Genomic DNA, 21,484 nt, shown 5'->3' with positions numbered 1-21,484 from the left:
GGAAGTCTCAAACCAAGGAATTAGTAGGGCTGTGCTTCCTATTCCTTGTGAGGCAGAGGAGCCTTGAAATGTGGGGGTTAGATTCCACTCCTCCTTGGTTCGCAGTTCCACCACTTCAATCTACTTTTATTCTATGAAATAAATAGTCATTGTGTTTCAGTGTCTTCTTTGTTGTCTGTTCCTGGCTGGCTGGAACTGGATTAGGCTTCCCTCTGCATGCGGAGTGCTGGGATCAATAGCATGACCCACCATGCCTGGCCTGTGTCTCTTTACAACACCACTAGAGCCATAGCACATTAAAGGTCCTTCATATACGAGTAGGACCTCATCTTAACATATTATATCTTGAATTTCCAAATAACAGCCCAACCTGAGACACCGGGGTTGGGAATCCTGTGTTCACAGTTCAACCTTGTCAGCAACTTCTAAGTGAGAATGATCTTACATGTCAATTGAAATAACAGAAACACATGTTTATAGTCTATTTTTACAGTATGATGTGTTTAGTGGGTTGAAAAATGTCCATATCCAGGGACCTATTGATAATATTCTTTTATATGGCAGAAACTTCCCAAATGTGATGGAGGAATGGAGGTGGAGAGAGAACTTAGATTCTCAGAGTGGTCCCTAAAGGTTAAATGCAATTGACAGTTTTTTCATGTTTGTTTTTTTGAGGCAAGATCTCACGTATCCCAGGCAGCCTTGAGCCTCACATTCTTCTGCTTCTACTATCCAAGTGCTGGGTTAGGCGCATAGATATGAGCCACTGTGCTTTCTAAAACGGGAGGCAGAGGGCTTCCAGACAGTCTGGAGGCCACACTTGAAAAGCACGGTTAGAGAGAAACGAGATGCACACTGACTCTGGAGGCACAGACAATCCCCGAGCCCCTGGAAAGGCAAATAATGCGCACTCGAGTAGACGGGCCTCTCCAAATTCTTCCTTCAGTATTACTCATCTTGGGTATCTTTCCCGACATCCACACTGCACATCCACACTGCACATCCACACTGCACAGCCCCGGATGACTGATGATGAGTGCCAACCTCTAATCCCTCACGCTGTCAGTCATCGAGGCCCACTCTTCTTGTGCACCATGTTCTGCTCGTCCTATCCCATTCTAACCTCTACTGTTTGAATATTCTGGTAGTTGAGGACTGACCCACGCTCCATGTATCAAACAGGTTGTCAGCCTGCTTCATGTTACCACACAGTACTTGAGACTAAGAATAAAATGTATTCCTCCCCACACGCCTTAATCCCAGCACTGGGGAGGCAGTTGAAGGTTAGCCTGCTCTGGGCAACCAGAACTGTTACACAGAAAATCCCTGTCTCGGAAAACAACAAACAAACAAACAAACAGAAAACTCCCCAAACTTCTAGGACTTGAGAAGTCCTAGATCAAGGTTCCAACAAGTTAGGACCTAGTCTCTCTGTTTCCAAGATGGCTCCCCTATTACTCTATCTTCCAGGGACAGGAAAGCTATGGCCTCACAAGGCAGAAGACAACGAGTAAACTTACTTCTATGAGCCTGTTTCCTCTTCTTTTTAAAAATTTCTTGAGTTTCTTCAATTTGTTTTTACATATGAGTGCTTAGCCTGCATATATGAGTGTGGACACATGAATGCTTGGTGCCTGTGGAGGTCAGAAGATGGTATCAGATCCCCTGGAAGTGGAGTTGCAGATGGTTGTGGACCACCATGTGGGGGCTAGGACTCGAACCCAGGTCCTCTGGAAGAGCAGCCAGTGATTTTAACCACTAAACCACCTCCCCAGCCCCGTTTCTTTTCTCTTTCTTTTTTGACACAGTCTCTTTATACAGTTTAGGCTGGCCTGCCACTCTTGGTCCACCTGCTCCCACCCTCCTGGTGCTTGGAATGCAAGGGTTGCAAGCCCTTTACATGAAGACATCGATACATACATTAGGGCAGAACCCTTAGGACTTGAGCATGTTGCACTGGCGACTTAGTTTCTAATTTGTGAATCTGGGATACATTCAGGCAACAGTGTGGAACTTGGCTATGCTGCTTCTGGCCTTAAAAGCCCTCAGATGCTATAGCTTCTTCAGCTAGCGACCTAAGACCCCCTACAACTCAGCTCCTTCTTGTCTCTCAGCCAGATTCTTCCTCCAGCAGTCTCTAAATCTACGTTGCCTTCTCTGACCAAACACTTGGGCCTCCTGTCTCACTTCATTCTGTGCGGTTGGGACATCTCTTGATATCTACCCACTGGACTGACATACTGACCTCAGGAATCGTCTCTGAGAAACTGTCCAGTCTTCATTGTTCTTACGGTGTCCTGGGAGCAAGTTATTATCTTAGTAGGCTATGTGAAAGCTAACACATGCTGGGCGTCTCACTAGCCCAGGAACGTCTTTTTGTCCTAATATACAGTTGATGCAAAATAGCCCTACAAGTGTGTGTTCTATACTATATTCCAGTTTATCAAGTTAGATCGTCAAAGTAGGTTGGCCAGCTGTTAATTTTCTCTTCTATTAGTCAGTACTTTGGGGATTCATGATGGCATTGCAGTGGAGTCCTTCTGGGAGCAAAGACCAATGTGAACCTGGCAAGAACCTGCCCCAGCTAGGTGTGTATGTGAGAGTTTGTGTGTCTGCTTCTAGGTGTTGTGTGCCAACCACCTTTACTTGGCTTTCTCATGGGCCCAGGACTAGCCCTTGGCTCCAGCCCAAGCAGAAGGGTCCCTCATCAGGTTACCTGTTTTCGGGAGCGTGACTTGCGTTTCACCATGGCCCTTGGGTACCCACCAAGGTGGCTGCTAAAGCTGGATACCATGGCTAGAGTCACGTGTCCTGGTCCCTCAGCAGTTCCCAGATTAGGGCCCTCCCTGGCTTCAGGGCAGAGGCCTTCAGATCACGCGGGACCGGGAAGCCCTGGCCCGGCCCAGCCAATGGGCTGGCGGCACCCGCATGACCCGCGCCGGGGGGGCGTGGGGAGGCAGGACGGGAGCCTACGCCGCCGGGCCGAATCGCCACCCCCACCTCAGCCGGGACGGGAAGTGAGTCGCCCGGGTCCCCAGTGCAAGCCAGCCGGAGAGCGGGTCCCGAAGCCGCCTGCACCAGGGCCAAAGCATGGCGGCCGCCAAGGTAAGCGCGGCAGGCAGGGGCGACCTGGCGCCTAGCAGGGTGCAGCGGGGGCCTAGATGCGGGTTCCACCTTACAGCTGAGGGAGGGCACAGAGGACCGCACTTGTGGCCGCGTGCGCACCGCGGCCTGGTCGTGCTGCAGAAACTTTTGCCAGCCGGACACTCCCACTTGGCTCGGTCACCAACAAGGTCCCGCGGGACGGAGCCCAGGCCAGCAAGGAGGAGTGCGCGCGCGGATGGGGCCAGGTGGCCTGAGACAGGAGCGAGCCCAGGGTTACACAGACCCCTCTGCCACCTCGGGGTTCTCCTGCTTCTGACCCGTCTGTTGACCTGGGTTTCTCCTTCCAGGGGCCCCAGCTGGGGCTGAAGCCTGATCCTATTACGTTTCAAGGGTTCCGCCCTCGCGCCGGTAGGGAAGTCACCTTGACTTCCGTTTTGAAAAGTACTTGGCCTTTGCGTGTAACTAGCCCTGGGACTCTTCCCCATCCCCCATCCTTCCCCTCCCTCTCTCCATCTGACAACACTTACAAGCCAGCCTCGGAGCCTCGGAGAGGCTTCTTTTTGGAAATGACAAAACAGATTGTCCTGGGAGCTTGTCACTCCTGTGAAGTTCTACTTAAAAGGAATTCTATGTAATGTGAATCGTTCACGAACCCAGGGAGAAGGCAGCTCCGACAAATTGACCTTTCCTCTTTCACCGGTTCTTCAAACCTGCACACCATTTCAGCCTCTCTGGACTGCATTTCAACTTTTCTGGCAGAATACCATATTCAGTCCCAATCACTCGAATCATTGGAATTTATTGCTTTTAATTTTAAGTTCACGAAGGCAACCCTTTAATCAAGCCTATACAACTTCTTAGATCATTTTAAGTGCAGTGAACTTAAATATACCCAACATTTCAAACATTTGTCCTTAATCAAAACTCTGTGATAACCCTCAAGAGGAAAACATGGCCAACACATCATAGTCTTATTTATTCAAGCAAACTAATCACATTTGCAATGGAAATTGTAAGCAGACAAATATATTTAAATGCTGTTCTGTGACTAGAGTCTCTCCATGCTCCCCAAATTCGCAGGCTTCTTATTTGTAGACTTAAGTGGCCTTTCTCTGTTACTACTGGGGGTGCAACCCCCACGAGTGTGTACTGGGTGTGTTTGGGCATGTGTCTGAATGAGCATGAGGGTGCGTGAATTATTTTGGAAGCTATATAAGGTCTTTCAAGACAGTAGCCCTTTGCATTAACTCTTTATGATGTTAGAATGCAACGATGGGAGTGAATGGGTTCTCTGGAATAAATACATTTATATATCTGCTGAGGAATTAATAGGGTTGCTTTATTTGGAGATAGTTATGGTGGGCACCAAATTGAGGCACATGCGTAGAAATGGAATGCAAAACTTGGCAAATATGAAGTGACTAAGTAATGAGGCAGGCTCAACTTTTTTAAAAAATTGTTTTTATTGAGCTATATATTTTCTCCTCCCTTTCTCTCCTCCCACCCCCCAGGCTTAACTTTTTAGTTTTTTTTACTAAGTCGTTAACAAGAAAATGACATTTGGAAGCAGGCATGGTGCACGCCTTTAGTTCGAATCCTCAGAGGCACAGGCAGAGGTGGATCTCTTAGTCTAAGGTCAGCCTGGTCTTAAAAATAGATAGGGCTGTTGGCTTTTATGAAGTCTTGAAAGACAGGGAAAATTAAACAGTTCTTTCACCTTTATTGTTTGGAAACCTGTGCTCTTTGTTATTTATTCCCTGAAAGTCACCTTTTCTCAGTTCTGATGGCTGACATAGACATATGTCCAGGAGGACATAGCAAAGCCATGTGAGTGGATGAGAACACCAGTATAAATAAGAAGGAAGGTGGCGCTGGGCATGGCGGCCCACATCTTTAGTCCCAGCTTTTAGGGGGTAGAGGCCAGCTTTGTCAACAAAATGAATTCTAGCACAGTCAGGGCTATTAAACAGGGAAACCTTATCTTTGGAGAGAGAGAGAGAGGAGAGAGGAGAGAGGAGAGAGGAGAGAGAGAGAGAGAGAGAGAGAGAGAGAGAGAGAGAGAGAGAGAGAGAGAGACACTTAGGATAATGGGAACACAGTTATGTTCCTACTGCAGGTAACTATCTTCTAGCATCTAAAGCAAAGACATAGTCTTGGAGAGAGTTTGCTTTGAACTGTTATCTGGGCAGTTTCTCCCTTTCTTAACCGAGTCTTACTATGTAGCTCTCACAGGTATATCAGAGAACCTTGAATTCATGGAGATCTTGCCTCTTCCTCTCAAGTGTGGGTATTAAAGACACACACGGCCACACCAGGCTTCACATCCTTGTTTTGATATATCTGAACTGCATTAAAAACCACTGAGGACTTAAATACACATCTCTAGATTCTAGAAGCCACGTACAATTCCATAAGTATTGTCTTCCATTGTAAATCAAGGTCAATGACCCCTTGAAAGTTCCTGGGTGAAGTTGTCGTGGGTCCAACTTAGTCCAAGAATGACTGCTTCCCATTGAGTTGGATTTAGGCGTCACGTTTACTAGCTGTTTCTTCCACCTTTTAGTTAGTTTTGGGCAGTTCAGAGGTAAACGTGGGGCTAATTGCTTTTTCCTTGGCGTGTAATAAGCCACGTTGGCAGCTGAGCACAGAGCCCTAGATTGGAAAACTTTCATCTAGGGGTAAACCTGACATGCCTGGAAAGGACTGGAGAACTCTTGAAGGAGAAAAGTCTACCCCAGTGGAGTATTACGAAACTGGCCTGTGAGCTTGAGAACACACCTGTGAGATTTCCATGCCTGCTGCATTTGCTATAGTGAACCACTGTAATGCTTAAGTAAATTGATTGGAAAGACTTAGCCACAACAGTCTATTTCCTAATATCTTTTTAGTTTGCTGGTTCTTGGTTTTTATTCATACATAGTCATTCATTTCCCTCGTATCTTTTTTATTTTGTCTTTTCCTATCCACCCACTACTCAGCAGTCATAGAGTTGCTTGTTTTTAAATGAAATAATGATCTGAAACTACCAGTGTTTTGAGGTTATCTCTTAGCACTGACTAAATTTATGCTGTAAGGATGATGGAATTCAGGTGTAAGCCGTCAGAGTCGCTCTTGTGTATACCCAGACAAGGACTACATTGCTGGACTTAAATCAGCCTAGAACCAAAAGAAAGGAATTCTGTTATAAAATGAAAGCATCAATTAAACAAACAACAAAAACACTGCTCTGGAGGGCTAAGGTTTATGCCTTTGATTCCCCCATCTTTAAATATGTTGTCGCTGTGATCATTGGTTAATTTGTAATTGCATACCCCGATCTTTCCAATGTTGCCAATGAACTGGACTTTGGCTTCAAAAGAAAACCGCCCCAGAGAAGGAGTTTCTACAGATCTGAAGAAAGACTTCTCAGAAGTGTGGCTATGTCCCAGGATGAATAAATAGGCAATAGGAAAAGTTCATCCTAGTGTCAGCAGCATGCCAGGATAATGAGAACCCATACTACATCCAGGAAATAGCATGTGCTTAAAAATTAGCAGTGAGCTTTTAATCCTAACACTCGGGAGGCAGAGGAAGGCGGATCTCTGAGTTTGAGGACAGCCTGGTCTACAGAGCGAGTTCCAGGACAGGCTCCAGACTACACAGAGAAACCCTGCCTTGAAAAAAACAAAACAAAACAACAAAAAAAAAATAGCGAATAATTCCAATTCCAAATGCTTTTCAATTTTAATTCCGGTAATGACTCTGTCTTCTGAATTAGATATTAGTACTGCCATCCATGTGGTAGATAAAGACTCAGAAACCCTAAAATGAACAGTGAGAGACATAAGACCTACTGATTAGGAAGTTCTAGCTAGATCTGGCATTCCAATCCTGCCATGCTGGCTCCAGGGTTTCTTCTTGCTCTGTCTGCTGACCGACTGTGGTAGCAGAGCCTGTCAGGCTTACAGGGAAGGTATTTGTGATGACTTGGAAGGTAGGCTCCTCCCTGGAAATCAGCCATTTAATTAAGGGTTGTTTGCAGAGTGCTTCCTGTGTGCCAGCTCCTCCTAAGTGCTTTCCCTTTCTACCTTAATTGTCACAACAGTAAGGAGTGCTTTGTGGTTCTTGGCTTCATTTTACAGTTAAAAAACAAAGACCTTAGGTTTGGCAATTCTTCAGAATTTCAGCCAGTTGTCCAGCCTGACTTTCACTCTGAGAATTGTTGTCTTGGTACTGTAATAGTAAAGCAGACAGAATTTGTGCTGGGGGGGAAGTAGAAAGGGGGGTTGTTTGAAGTCAGGTCTCCAGTAGCTGAGGTTGACCTTGAACTTTAAGCAGCTGAGGGTGACTTTCAAGTGATCTCCTGTCTCCCTCCCAAGTGCTGTGGTTACAAGCATTAGTCACTGCATAAAGTGATCTGTGTTTCTAATGCCTGGACAGATTTTAAGAGAACAGGTTCCTGTGATGGAAAGGGATGTTTGGCTTTTTAGAGATTCTAAAATTGTTACAGATAGGCCTTGGGACTTTATGCAATGTATGATCTTCATTCCTTTTCTCAATCCTGCCTTTTACCAGTGGAAGATACGAAGTCCCAAGAAAAATTGCAATTGAAAGCCAGGCAATGGTGGCACAGGCCTTTAATCCCAGCAGTTAGGAGGCAGAGGCACGTGGATCTCTGAGTTCCAGACCAGCCTGGTCTACAAGAGCTAGTTCCAGGACAGGCTTTAAAAACTACAGCAAAACCCTGTTTCAAAAAAAAAAAAAAAAAAAAAAGAAAGAAAATTTGCAATTGATTGCAGTTTCCTTAAACTCCAAGAAGGGTCAAGGTAGTGGTCACTTCATTCTCTTTTTCAAAAAATTCAGTCTTGCTTGTGTTTTCCTTGTTGCTAAGGTATCAAAATCATACAGTCTTATAATTATCCGAGAACTTAGATTTTATCACCCCAAGCCACCTAGAAGCTCCTTTTGATTATTGTAATGTGTCAGTGGTTTTCTGTGGTAGTCAGAGAAGGCGCCCGAGGGGGAAACAGTGCAGCACAGACCTGGTAGTCTACTACCATATGGGCAGTCTACTGCTCCCACACTTAGGGCTGCAGCTTGACAGGCATTGGTCCACAGAAGGACCGGAAGGTAGACGGTGAGGGCAATGTGGAGTGTGAGGAAGTCAGGCCGCACATCTTTTGGGACACTGAGCTCTTTGAGATGATGTCAGAGGAGCATTGGCTTTTGCCCTCGTGTCCATACTCACCATTCCCTTTTATCGCCTCCTGTTCATGAGGACTACTCCTGCTGACCTGTTTGTTCCTCCCCTCCCTGCTTGCTGTTTGCTGCGACTAAGCACCCTGCATCACTGCATCCTCAGTTTTCCTGGTCTTAATCACTCCTACTTCGTGTGTGCTTGGTGTTAGGATGGGCCTTGGACAGAAGACTAGCCTCCTGGAACTCTGGGTTGTCTTTGTGTTGGGAGGAAGATAAGCCTGTTGAAGTGACAGTTGCTAAGTCAAATAAAGAGCAAGCCTGCCAATAGATGCAAGTTTATGCCTGGTCCCACAGCTGTTCAGACCCAAATAAACACATAGAGGTTGATATTGCTATTTGGCCTATTGCTCAGACTTATTACTAACTAGCTCTTAGAACTTAAATTAACCCATAATTCATATCCATGTGGCTTGGTACCTTTGCTCAGTGAAGCATTCTCATCTCATCTTGCTTCCTCTGTGTCTGGCTGGCCTCTCTGCCTTTCCTCTTCTCAGAATTCTCCTAATCTGGTTGCCCAGCCTATACTTTCTGCCTGGCTGCTAGCCAGTCAGCATTTTATTAAACTAATACGAGTGACAAATCTTTACAGTGTACAAGAGCATCATCTTACAGCACCTACCCTTAGGATTCATCCACCCAGAGTCTTCTGCTGGGTCCAGCCAACTCATTGAAATTCTTGCTTTAGCCTCAGAACTCTGCTGAATCGGTGGTTCCCTGAGGCATGTGTGGAGCATATTGGATGCTCCAGCTTGTTGCTCTGAAGTGTCTCCTACCAGGTACAGTCTCCCTTTTCTATGGAAAACTTCCCTGTAGTTGTGTGAGTGATGGTTCCCTTTGACTTTTGGTGTTGACAATATAGTTCAGTTGACAGTGTTGAGATTTCTTTGCAGTTCAACTCCGATAAACTGAGGTTCTTGGTGACTGTTAGGCCAGTAGCTTTGTCTGGATTTCCGCCTGTAGCACATGCTATCCCTGAACACTGTTGATGGGAGGGTCAGATATTTCCTGATGCCCTTACTGTTTGCAATAAGATAGTTCATGTATGTGAAGTGTGTAGTAAGTACTGTTGGTAAGGAAGTTGAATAAGGGACAGATGTGTGTACTTCTAGGCACATGTTATGGAGTTTTCAGGATTAGATATGAGGTTTGGAATGTCTGAGTGCTGGTCATCACAGTAATAGGGCTGCAGAGGCCTGACTGGGCACTGAGTTCAGCTTTCCTTTCCTAAGTAGAAAGAGGCTACCAGAGCCCTTCCCCCACAATATCTATTCAGTGACTGGAAAGTAGGAGAACCTGGTTCTAGCCCACTCTTGCTACTGGAATTTGGACATTGATCTCTCTGAGTGCTCAGTGTTATCCTATGGAAAGCAGGGGACCACTCATGACTATGTTGAGCCCATGGCATGCAACATGTGAAAGCATTTTCGGAGATCATGACGTTCAATAGGAATATCAAGAGATGTCTGTTGGAGTTTGTGGGACATCCTACCCAGCTGCAAACACAGGGGACAGGTACCTGAACCACATAGGAGCTGTACTGAAACTCTGCTTGTACTCATTAACACTTAATTAAAGGCCTTTCTTTGATAAGGATACAACTTTGGATTTATTGTAAGTTAGTCCAACCTTTTACAGAATTAAATACATAGTGTCAAGATCCTGTATCAGGGTCTTTGCTCTGAGTATTCATTCCTTGGGGCCCAGGTGTGATTTGGAACACATGTCCAGGTGATTATGTAAGAGGAAATGTATACGGACCATGCTTTCCTCCTTTTCTCCCCTTTTCTCCTGCCTGTTGAGTTTTGACATTCTCTCCAGTGATTTCAGCCCTAATCCTGTTCTCCTTCTAGCCTCAGGTGACTCTGCGCTTTACCGGTTTTGTGGGCTTCTTGCCATCATCGTTTGTGGTGAATTCTCTGGCTTGCTCTCTTTCCACTCTCCCTCCCCGATTCTCCTTTGCAGGCTTCTTTTAGATTCCCTGATTTCTGCGGAAGGTTGGTGTCTCCAGTGCACCACCTCTTCTCCCTCCAGTGCCACACTTGGCTTTGGAAAGGTGACCATGTGTGTTGTTCTGAGCTCCAGCCTGTTCTTCAGTTGTTTGCTGTAAAACTCAACTGGAGTATCTCAGGGATATTTCAAACTTTCCTCAACTAGAACTGAGTGTCTCTTCTTGGTGTTTTTCAGTTTCTGCCTGTAACTCGTTTGCTCTGGGTAGCCAGGAGAGGCTATCTGCAGGCATTTGTATCTGTATCTCCAGCGAGATTAAATGTCCTCTGGGATCACACACACAGCTTGAAAATGGCTGAATGATGGTTTGAACACAGGCAGCCTGGCTCTAGAACCCATATGCATGATTCTTATGTAACATAACTCTCTCAATGTACCTTGGTACAGTGTGGCTACCGTGGTCTACAACAAAAATTTAAGCTCTTTGAAAAGCTAAATCTCCCTTAGAATTGGCTATATTTTTGAGGTGATGGGAATGGAACTTAGAGCCTTGTATAGATTACAAGTGGGTACTCTGTTAACCAGCAACTTTCCTGTTCTGGCCATCCATCATCCATCTATGCAACCATTCATGATCCATCCATCAACCCATTTATCCATCCATCCATCCATCCATCCATCCATCCATCCATCCATCCATCCACGTATTCATTCTCATGTTGACTGAGGTTTCTGTCCTGCCCAGTTCCCGCAGTTGTTAAGTCCCAAAGAAATCACACAGAGGTCTATATTAATGATAAACTGATTGGCCCATTAGCTCAGGTTTCTTATTAACTCATAAGTTATATTAACCCATTATTCTTATCTATGTTAGCCACATGGCTCAGTACCTTTTTCAGCGGGGCAATCACATCTTCCTTCTGTGGTTGGGACAGGACTGCAGATGAATGGGCTTCCTCCTTCCCAGAATTCTCCTGTTCTCATTGACCAGCCTCTATTTCCGGTTGTCCCGCCTATACTTCCTGCCTGGCTACTGGCCAATCACCGTTTATTTAAAACATAATTGACAGAATATAGACAATTGTCCTGCACCATTCTCCTAACCTCCCATCCATCCATCCATCCATCCATCCATCCACCCACATACACACACACATCTACTCATCCACCCATCCACCCACCCATCCATCCATCCATCCATCCATCCATCCATCCACCCACCCATCCATCCATCCATCCATGTATTCATTCTTCCATCCATACATATACACACCCCCACACACCCCTACCCATCCACCTACCCACCCACCCATCCATCCACCCATCCACCCATCCACCCATCCATCCATCCATCCATCCACCCACCCACCCATCCATCCATCCATCCATCCATCCATCCATCCATCCATCCATGTATTCATTCTCCCATCCATACATCCATACATACACACCCCCACACACCCCTACCCATCCACCCACCCATCCACCCATCCATCCATCCATCCATCCATCCATCCATCCATCCATCCATCCATCTATCCATCCGTCTTCATTTTTAGAAAGGGTCCCTTTACATATCCCTGGCTGTCCTGAAACTCACTATTTGGACCAGTCTAGCCTCTGAGTTACAGAGCTTCTCCTGCCTCTGTCTTCCCAGTGCTGTGGTCAAGAGCACATGCCACCACACCTGACCAGAGTTGTACTTTTGTGACAGTTTTGTTTGATTACTCATCATGGTTCGTATTTGGCCTGTGGTTTGTATTTGTCCTTGAGCTTTTGTCAGTCTTTAGGTTCCCCCTTCCCCCTTTTTCTCTGAAGTTGATTGCTTTTCCTGCACTTTCCCACAGTTTCTAATTTACTGATGGCATCCCTTTTATGCTGTTGTTTTGGTTGTTTTCTGAAAGTGACAGCTGTAAAAACCTGGCCACGTCAGTGTTAATGCTTTTCGTTTGAACTAGCATGCTAGATGGTTCTAGGTGCTCCCATTACCTCTGGCACTCACCTGGAGGAACATGATTCTTGGTAGTTTTGAGGTTGTGTTTGGTTAGTGGGTTGAGATGTTATCATCCAGGTTCACCAGCTTATTTGCTATCGTTTGTTTCTAAGTTTGAACATTGACATTTGCTCTTAATGGAGCATCAAAAGTAGTTTCCATCCTTTAAATACGCAAACTTATGTATATGCTTATATTTTATGCACTTATGTGTATGTATGTATATACACACACATGAGTATGAATCATAATTCTTAGAAAAATAGTAGCTATTATGAACAAGACAGGTATTCATTACCAGGTATAGAGTTTGTTTGAAATAACAATAGTGATGACAGATTCTAACATTTGAATATACTAATGCCACTGAATTGTACACTTAAAAATGTGGTACATTTAGGGAGCTGGAGAGGCTCAGTGTTTAAGAGCACTGGCTGCTCTTCCAAAGGACCCAGGTTCAGTTCTTAGCACCCCCATGGCAGCTCACAACTGTCTGTAACTATGGTTCCAGGGGATCCAACACCCTTACACAGATATGAATGCAGACAAAATATCAATGCACAAAAAAGAAAATTAGAAAAAAATTAAAGAGGTAAATTTAATATAATGTGTTATGTTACTAAACAAAGACTAATTAGAAATAGATTGGTTTAAAAAATTCTATTAGTTCGTAGTGGATTATTCTCAGAGGAGTCAAAGTGATTTTGTTTTTATTGTATTATTTTTAGTTTTATTTATTTTGGCTTTGTTTTGCATTTTAGGAAAACGTAAAACAAGATATCAGAACTAGAAAACAAGATGAGAATCATTCTGAAATTTGCAAATAATAATTGATTCAGATAAGATTTATCTGCAGATATTAACCCTTTGGTGAATGTCAGAGTTCCCATCTTCTCAGTGTTACCTGTTAAATAAATGACTTACTTTCAAGAGGAGCAAAGGACCTTTACAATGGAATTATATTTCAATTAAATGGTTGAAAATGCGTGTGGAAACTTGCATTTGTACATACTGAAATGGTTCAATGGGAAGTACCAACGAAGATCTTTGTAAAGTTCTTGCCAAAACTCCTTAATCTGAATCTAATAGAAAGTGGGCCTGACTTTACAAATGTATTATGTGTGGAAAGGGATGAAGAAAAGAGATTCCCAAAGAGACATGACCACACACAGTGTTTGATCTGGGTTACAGAATAAATGAATGAAACAGTTGCCTCACTTGGAACAACTGTATTTATTGGAGTTTATTCATTTGCTAAGGCTTCTTCTTCTTTTTGGTTTTTCAAGACTTTGGAGTCTGTACTAGAACTAGCTCTTGTAGACCAGGCTGGCCTCAAACTCATAGAGATCCGCCTGCTTCTACCGCCAGAGTGCTGGGATTTAAAGGCGTGCACCACCACTGCCTGGCTCTTGCCCCTGATTGGACCTGTTTGAAAATGCAATGAATTATGGGTTTTCCTTCTTAAGTCTTTGTAAACTTTGATTCTGGGCCAATTCCCAGGTATTTGGTATGGACCTGGCCAGAGCCCATCCACCTGGCCAGTATTTAATTAAAGCTTTCTTCAAATTTGGTATCAAAGTGTGGTAGTGGTCTTATTCTTACCCAGTGGAATTAACAAGTCAGCAGCTAATGATACTGTGCTGCTGGACTATCTGAAGTAGGTAAGTCTCTTGTGAAACAAAGGCTTCTTCCAAAGGTGAAGCCTTGACAAACAGTCCCTTTTGATTATGAAAGGTTCAGTTGCACTGTTAGGAACAATTGCTAGCAAGTCCAAACAACACTGTAGCCAGCTCCAAGTATCCTGGGTCATTAGGTGAGGTCATTAGGTGAGGACTAGTGAGTGCTATTGTTACTTAAAGTTTTGGGGAGTGCCACTTAGGGTGTTAATTTGTTACTAAGAAAACTGAGGTTCCCTCTTGGGGGTTTTTAGTCTTGTTAGTAATTTAAGAATGGACTTTAGGACAATTATTTTTAAAAAAAAGATCCCAGAGCAGACAAGTGGTAAATCTCAGCTTCCCGCCGAGGAAGATGGGACCTGTGTCTTTTGATTTGGGCGTGGGGCTCACCTATAGAGAGGCAAGACAAACATCCGTGGGACAGAAGTAGGTGTAGCAGGGAGAGAGCTTCAGAGGAAGGGTGAGAAAGCCCATAATGTTCCGAAAGCATGTCCACGCCATGGCTGGTATCTGAAAGAAAAAGAGAGAAAAGGAGAAGGGAAAGTTATATTGGTGTGAATACTTCCGAAAAACTGGCAGACAGTTGAGCTGTATGGCTCAGTAAGTGGCTGCTTTGAGGGTAGGGTTTTTTGTAAGGGGGAGGTGATCCCATCAAAGGGATAATTTTTCCTCCCATAGCTTTAGCATGGCTTATAGTGAGTGAATCAGCCTTCCAAAGGGTGTTCTTTTCTTTTCTTTTCTTTTCTTTTCTTTCTTTTTTTTTTTTTTTTTTTTTTTTTTTGGCCTGGTGATTAGGCCTCGTTGGACTAACTCTTTGGTTTTGGCGAGTTTAGAATGTTAGTGTCCACCCAATGCCAGAGACAGATTGCATTCTTTTGAGCAGGAAGACACACCTTTCCCTAGTGTCCTGCAGCATCACATCAAGGACCCTGTAACATTCTCTACTCAGAAGTGATAACAAACAGAACTAAGAGGTGGGGGCTGAAATCAGGAATAGATGGAAGCAATTTCCATCGTGAAAACACAGACATCTGGTTCCAAAGTTGTCCATCAGGACATTTGGTGTCTAGATTTGTGTTCCAGTCACACCCTCACATACAGCTGTCATCCCTTAAATGGCAGTGCTGGTGACATTGTCCTCAACTGGAGGACTTTGGCTGGGTAAACAAGCCTAAAGGTTTCTGTTGGCGAGAAAAGCTGATCTCTGAGGAAGTGTCTGTTCACCAGGAATTTCCAGAACTGCCTTTAGCTTTTCCCCAAAGGACAGTTGACTCTGGCAGGGCACCTAGTTCCAGCTCAGTCTCGTCAGCCTCTATATGCTCAGGTCTCCCCTCTGCTGATGGTCCTGTACAACCTGCTCGGCTCCTTTCTGTGACCTGGCCCCCCAAGTGATGACCTTGGCAGTTTGATCCCCAATCGATATTTCTTTCTACCTCCTGTGGTCTAGTTCCATAGCTTTTCTGTGCCATCCCCTGTCTTTCAGGCAAGGTTGGCCATGTAGAGAGGTGAGAGACCAGAGCTCAGCCCCAGCATTCATTCCTGGCTTAAGAATCAGATACTCTTGGAACTGCTGCTCTTGGGGACCATTCCATAAGCCATTTGTACAGTTTTTTCTCTCTCTTTTTTTGCAGGGGGGAGGGGCGTATTGAGATGTGGTTTCTCTGTGTATCTTTGCCTGGCCTAGAACTCAATCTGTAGACCAGACTGACCTTGAACTCCCAGGGACGTCCCTGCCTCTTCCACCTGAGTGTGTTAGTGTTAAAGGTGTGTGCCACCACGCGTATGTTTGTTCATTCTCCTCTCTCTCTCTCTCTCTCTCTCTCTCTCTCTCTCTCTCTCTCTCCTCTCTCTCCCTCCTTCCTTCCTTCCTTCTCTTGTTCTCATATTCAGTTTTTTTAAATGTTAACTAAGTTAATGAATTAATTTGTGTACATGCTTGTAGAGGCCAGAAGTTAATGCTTTCTCAGTTGCTCTAAAGAGAGAGAGAGAGAGAGAGAGAGAGAGAGAGAGAGAGAGAGAGAGAGAGAGAGAGAGAGAGAGAGAGAGAGACAGGTCTGGTCTCCAGTGAACCTGAGCTCACCTATTAAGTCAGACTGGTGGGTCAACAAACTGCAGGGTCCACTGTCTGCCCCTCCCCACCCAGGGGGGCTGGGATTGCATACATGTGTGGCCACACTTGGCGTCTTATGTGAGGGCTGGGGATGAGAACTCAGACTCTCTAGTTTGCCTGGCATACACGTTATTGCCTTAACTATTCCCCCGGCCCCTCAGCTCTCTTATTTGGCTGTTGTGCTCATCTCTAAGAGATGCATGTACTCCTTTGCATTCATACCCTGTTTCTGTCCCACTTTGGGTTGGAGGAGCCTAGCTTCTGCTTGTCTCCCATCTTTGTTCCTTCCACGCTCAGCCCTCCGTCCTCTGTGCAGCATGGCTCATGGCGATTTTCAGTCTCAATAGCTTGAATAGAGTATGGTGGTGGCCTTTAGCCTGATTCTCTCCTGGGTCATTAGCCTTTTCATATTGATTTGTTCTGAGAGGACAGTTAAATCAAGAACCTTGCCCCTTGCCCTGTTTGCATCCTGTTTTTGCCCTCTCAGCTGCTTGATATTTATCTGACTCATTTTAGGTTGATCCGCTTCTTCCTGTGTGATTTCTCATCTGTGCCATATTTAAAACCAGCCTTCTTGCTTTATATTACAGATGAGATGATCACCTGTGTATTTTTCTAGTGCCTTTTTCAACCTCTCCTTCAGTTGTAGTTGTTTAATTGCAAGAGTTCACAGGTGCCATCCGAATAACTGTGTGACCTGCTGCCTTTGGTCAAGTCTTCTGCTTCAGAGAACACTATGCAATCTCCCCCTGCTCTGGTCTCTTGTGCTGCTTCATTCAGCTGGACTGTCCTTTCTTGAAAGTGTGAGGCTGCTGCAGAGCCACACACTGCTAGGTCTGTCCTGGGCTAGGCAATTCTTCCTTCCTTCCTTCCTTCCTTCCTTCCTTCCTTCCTTCCTTCCTTCCTTCCTTCCTTCCTTCTTCCCTCCCTTCTTCCCCTCTCTTTTTGTGTTTTTTTTCTAGACAGGGTTTCTCAGTAGTTGTGGAGTGACTTCTGGAACTCACTCTGTAGCAGGCTGGCTTTGAACTCCCAGAGATCCGCCTACCACTGCCTTGAGTGCTGGGATTAAAGGCGGGCCCCACCACTGCCTGGCTGCTGTGCATTTTCATGCACTCTTTCTCCCCTTTAACAGATGAGAAAAAAATCCCTGAGTTCATGCTGCTTGTTAGTGAAAGAGTCAGAATTTAAACATCCCATTGCAAAGGCCATAAGAAAGGTCCAGATAATACCAACTGAGGAGTATCTGGTCGGAAAGTCTTCCCTGCAGGAAAAGAGATTAGTCTCCATTTTTGACAGAAAACAGCATTGTTTGTAATTTTTCTTGTGGCTATTTCCTGTAATATGCAAAGGAGAAATAGTATCAAGAATCTTATTTCTCTACGTAGCGGTTTATAGTCAGTGTTTTACTCCTCCCACCCCTTGCTCATTGTGAGCTGGACCCCACAGTGTCCTCTCAAAGTACTTCATTTTAGTAGCATTTGCAAAGGGAATTTCTTCTCCATTTTCATCTATCTCTTTTCATCCCTTTAAACCCAGGACAAGGCAGGCACACCTCCATTTGTTGAACTACCTCTAAATAAGATTTCTGTTTGTTTATTATTTGCTGTTTTTAATAGACAGGGTCTCACTCTATGGCCTTGACCCTGGAACTCACTATGGATCAGACTGCCCTTGGCTGGCGTTACAGGTTGTGAACTTCTGTATGGTTGCTAGACGTCAGATGTCAGTGCCCTTAACTAATGAGCCATCTCTCTAGCCCCTAAACAGTCTTCCTCTCCCCTCCCCTTTTCTCTCCTTCCTTTTCCTTCCTCCCCTTTCCTACTCCCTCCCTTTCCTTCTTTCATTTTCTTTTTCCTCTATTCTCTTTTTGAGACAGGTACTCACTATGTAGTCCTGGCTGGCCTGGGACACACTGTCTAGGCAGACTTTGAATGCACAGAGATGCACCTGTCTCTTCCTCCCAAGTGCTGGGATAAAGTCATGCTGCCAAGCCTTACATAAGATTTCCTAACAGCAGGATCATAATGCCATTGCTCTAACCTGAAATTTTACAGTAATTCAGCATCTATCTATCTATCTATCTATCTATCTATCTATCTATCTATCTATCTATCTATCTGTTTGTTTTTCTAGGCATGGTTTCTCTCTGTAGCTTTGGAGTCTGTCCTGGCACTCGCTCTGTAGACCAGGCTGGCCTCAAACTCACAGAGATCTGCCTTCCTCTGCCTCCCAAGTGCTAGGATTAAAGGCGTGTGCCACGAATGCTCGGCTCAGTAATTCAATATTTATAAGCAACCATTCTTGTGTGCCTTTTCCCATTCCCCTTTTGTGTTCTGCAGTTATGGAATCGCTATATAAACAAGGCTTTCTTTTGACCTGAGCACTCTTGCTCTCTTCATCTTAGTCTGGTTTTATGCATCTGAAAAGTAGGATAATGTTTTGCTCTAAACCATGGATTTGTGTTCCTATTAAGACTACCAGCCGTGTGCTGTGTGACACCCCATAAGTTGTTCGACCTGTCTGTCTTAGCTAGGGTTTCTGTTTCTGTGATGAAACACACGTACCAAGAGACAAGGTAGGGAAGAAAGGGTTTCTTTGCTTTATACATACCACTTCATCTTGGAGGAAGTCAGGACAGGAACTCACACACAGCAGGAACCTGGAGGCGGGAACTGATGCAGAGGCCATGGAGGGGTGCTGCTTATTGGCTTGTTCCCTGTGGCTGCTCAGCCTGCTTTCTTATAGAACACAGGACCACCAGTCCAGGAATGGCCCTCCATACGGGCTACATCGTTGTGCATCGATCACTAATTAAGAAAATGCCCTACCACCTGGTCTTATGGAGGCATCTCTCAGTTGAGGCTCCCTCTTCTTAGATCGCTCTAGCTTGTGTCAAGTTGACATAAAAACTATCCAGCACATTGTCCATACTTCAATTGCCTCATCAGCCAAGGGGCATCATCATTCCACCTGCTGGGGGAGGCAGTTGGGAAGGTCCGATGTGTTTGTGGGAGTATCAGCCATGACTTTGAAGTCCCATCAAAAGTCCCTGGGGTGTGCAGGAGTGTAGCGGAGTGCCCAGTCAAGTAGAAAGGTGCAGCCCTAGGATAGGGCTCTTGGCTGTGCAGAATGCTGCTTTTCTTTTGCTTCCATCTGAATTTCAACTCTGCTTTATTTAGAAGATGCTGGTGCCCAGCCCCGTTTTGAGCAGATGTGTCACTTAGTGGAAGCAGTTTCTCTATTGTCCCTAACCTTCTACACTCACTGAGTTAGATGTTCGCTCTCAGAAAACCATTCCAAGTTTTTGTGATGTTGTCTAGGCTCTAGTAAGTTGTGATAGCTTAAGTAGGGCCTTTCAGTCCTTTATAAATGTTCTCCATCAGGAATATGCTTTTCTGTCTTCAGGACAGTGCAGTCAGGTGGTATTCGTTTAAGGAGCAGTAGTGATTTGACACTTGCTAATATGCAACAAATTATATTGGGAGGGATAATTACAATTGCAGCTGGTTCCTAATTATACTGTAATTTCTATGCTTTAAAAATTGAGACTAAGTTCAGCATATAATACCGGAGAGTAGTATTCTTCATCAGGCAGGTGATGATTCTAAATGACAAAGACTGGAATTTCACGTCCAGTGTGGTCCAGTGGCAGGATCATCAGAGGGCTTCAGACCTCCTCGCACGGCCTACAGGTGTTGAAAAGAGTATTCAAATGCCTGGATTTTGGTGTCCTTTCAGACTTTATAACATACAGCCACATATTTGAGAATCTGAAATACCTCTGTTTCTTCCTCTGAAAACTAGAGGAATTAATGGCTTTTCACCTTAAAGAACTTGAGTAGTGTTTACATGAGATCTGCTTTGAGAAACTGAGCACTAGGCCTTGTGTGGAATTAAGGGTTCAGTAAAAGCAACCAGGATGCTGCTGTGGCCAAAACTAAATGATCCAGCCCAAAGACGTTACCTTAGGTATATACTGTGTGGAAGTGTGTGTCCTCATGATACAACATGTAGTGGCCACTCACTGTTAATCAGTCATTTTCCTTGGGAGAGGATCTTGTCAGTGCTGGTCTGTCAGCTCCAGCCTTCATAGGTGATGGGAAGTGAGCATGTGAAGCAATCATTAGTTACTGTGTTCTTGATAGGTGGGGGCTGAGTGATGCCCTTTACTTCTGCTCCCACCCTGGGGTAATTTGACAGTGTGTGGAGAAATTGTTTGGTTGTCCCATGCTGATGCTATTGGCATCTAGCGGGAGGAGGTTAAGAATGTCAGTAAAATCCTACCTAGCAGCACGCCTTTAATCCCAGATCTCTGTGAGTTCAAGGCCAGCCTGTTCTACAAGAGCTAGTTCCAGGACAGGCTCCAAAGCTACAGAGAAACCCTGTCTCGAAAAACCAAAATAATAACAATAAAAAATCCTACCTAGTAACAAAGAATGATCATGGGTCCTCCAGCAAAGGTTGAGAAACCTGCTCCGAGGCAACCTGACCAACTGGACTCTGATCCCGAGGAGAAGGCATGGACTTGGGACAGATCAGCCTGTGCTTGATCTGCAGTGTTCTCAACAGGGCATGGAAATAGGGCAGGGCTGCTCCTAGGTAGGGTTGCCCGTAGATTGAGGGAGAGTGCAGCCAGAGGTATCCAGCTGAATCACCAGTAGAGTAGACCAGGCCATGAGAAGAGGAATTGGAGAAAGTGGAAGAGGAAAAAAGGAGAGGGAAGGTGTTTTGGATGAAGAGAGGAGCTGAGGACCAAGGGTGAAGCAAAGCGAGTTCATGACCAACATGCCTATGTTATCCAGGAATCAGAATCTGGGTGAAGGAATGGGAAGCCCAGTCCCTAGAATTAGGGTGGGGAGCAAGAGAGAGAAGTGCTAAGAGGAGCCACAGGTGGCTGCTTGTCCCAGGTTTCTTTGGGACCTGACAATAAGGCTGGAAAGCAAGGGGTATGTCTGGTGACTTTACCCAATCAAGTTCATTTTGACGTTTCCAGTTACCCATCATCCTTTGGTCAGCTTGCCTGTGTTGGAGCAAATCCTCATAAAAGCAGTCCTACCTCCCTCTGTGTAGGGTCAACTCGGTTTCCATCTTCCCTTGCAGACAAGGCCTGTAGCAGTGACTAGACTCTGCCAGGCAGACACTCAAGTGTGACATGATTCGGAAGAAGGCAGTAATGAGGGGATAGGATGAGGGGCCATTTTCACTTCAGTGTACCTAATGGGCAGTCAGCGTGACCTGCTTTGAATGTGACTGTGGATTCATCCCAAGCCATGCTAGGCATGTGAGGTGGATACTATTGGCAGCTCCTTGGTCTTGGCTGGTTCTACAGCTTTCCTCATGAGACAGCAAACATTCCATAGCATTTTTATGTGTCTGTCTGTCTTCTGTCTGTCTGTCTGTCTGTCATTTGTCTGT

The 21,484-nt window shown here is 45.0% G+C and overlaps 1 protein-coding gene across 1 annotated transcript in view; it reads left to right on the top strand.

Moving 5' to 3' along the window:
- The first annotated feature begins 2,934 nt into the window (after nt 1-2,934).
- Nucleotides 2,935-21,484, top strand: part of Slc25a13 (solute carrier family 25 member 13) — a 186,020-nt gene continuing 167,470 nt past the window's right edge. The window contains exon 1 of the mRNA XM_038319714.2: nt 2,935-3,105. Within this exon, the coding sequence (XP_038175642.1) occupies nt 3,091-3,105 (15 nt within the window). The 5' untranslated portion in view covers nt 2,935-3,090. The remainder of the gene's footprint in view (nt 3,106-21,484) is intronic.

Source organism: Arvicola amphibius, chromosome 2 (assembly GCF_903992535.2).
Source record: "Arvicola amphibius chromosome 2, mArvAmp1.2, whole genome shotgun sequence".
In the NCBI taxonomy this organism is placed as follows: Eukaryota; Metazoa; Chordata; class Mammalia; order Rodentia; family Cricetidae; genus Arvicola; species Arvicola amphibius.
This window is presented reverse-complemented; position numbering and strand designations above follow the sequence as displayed.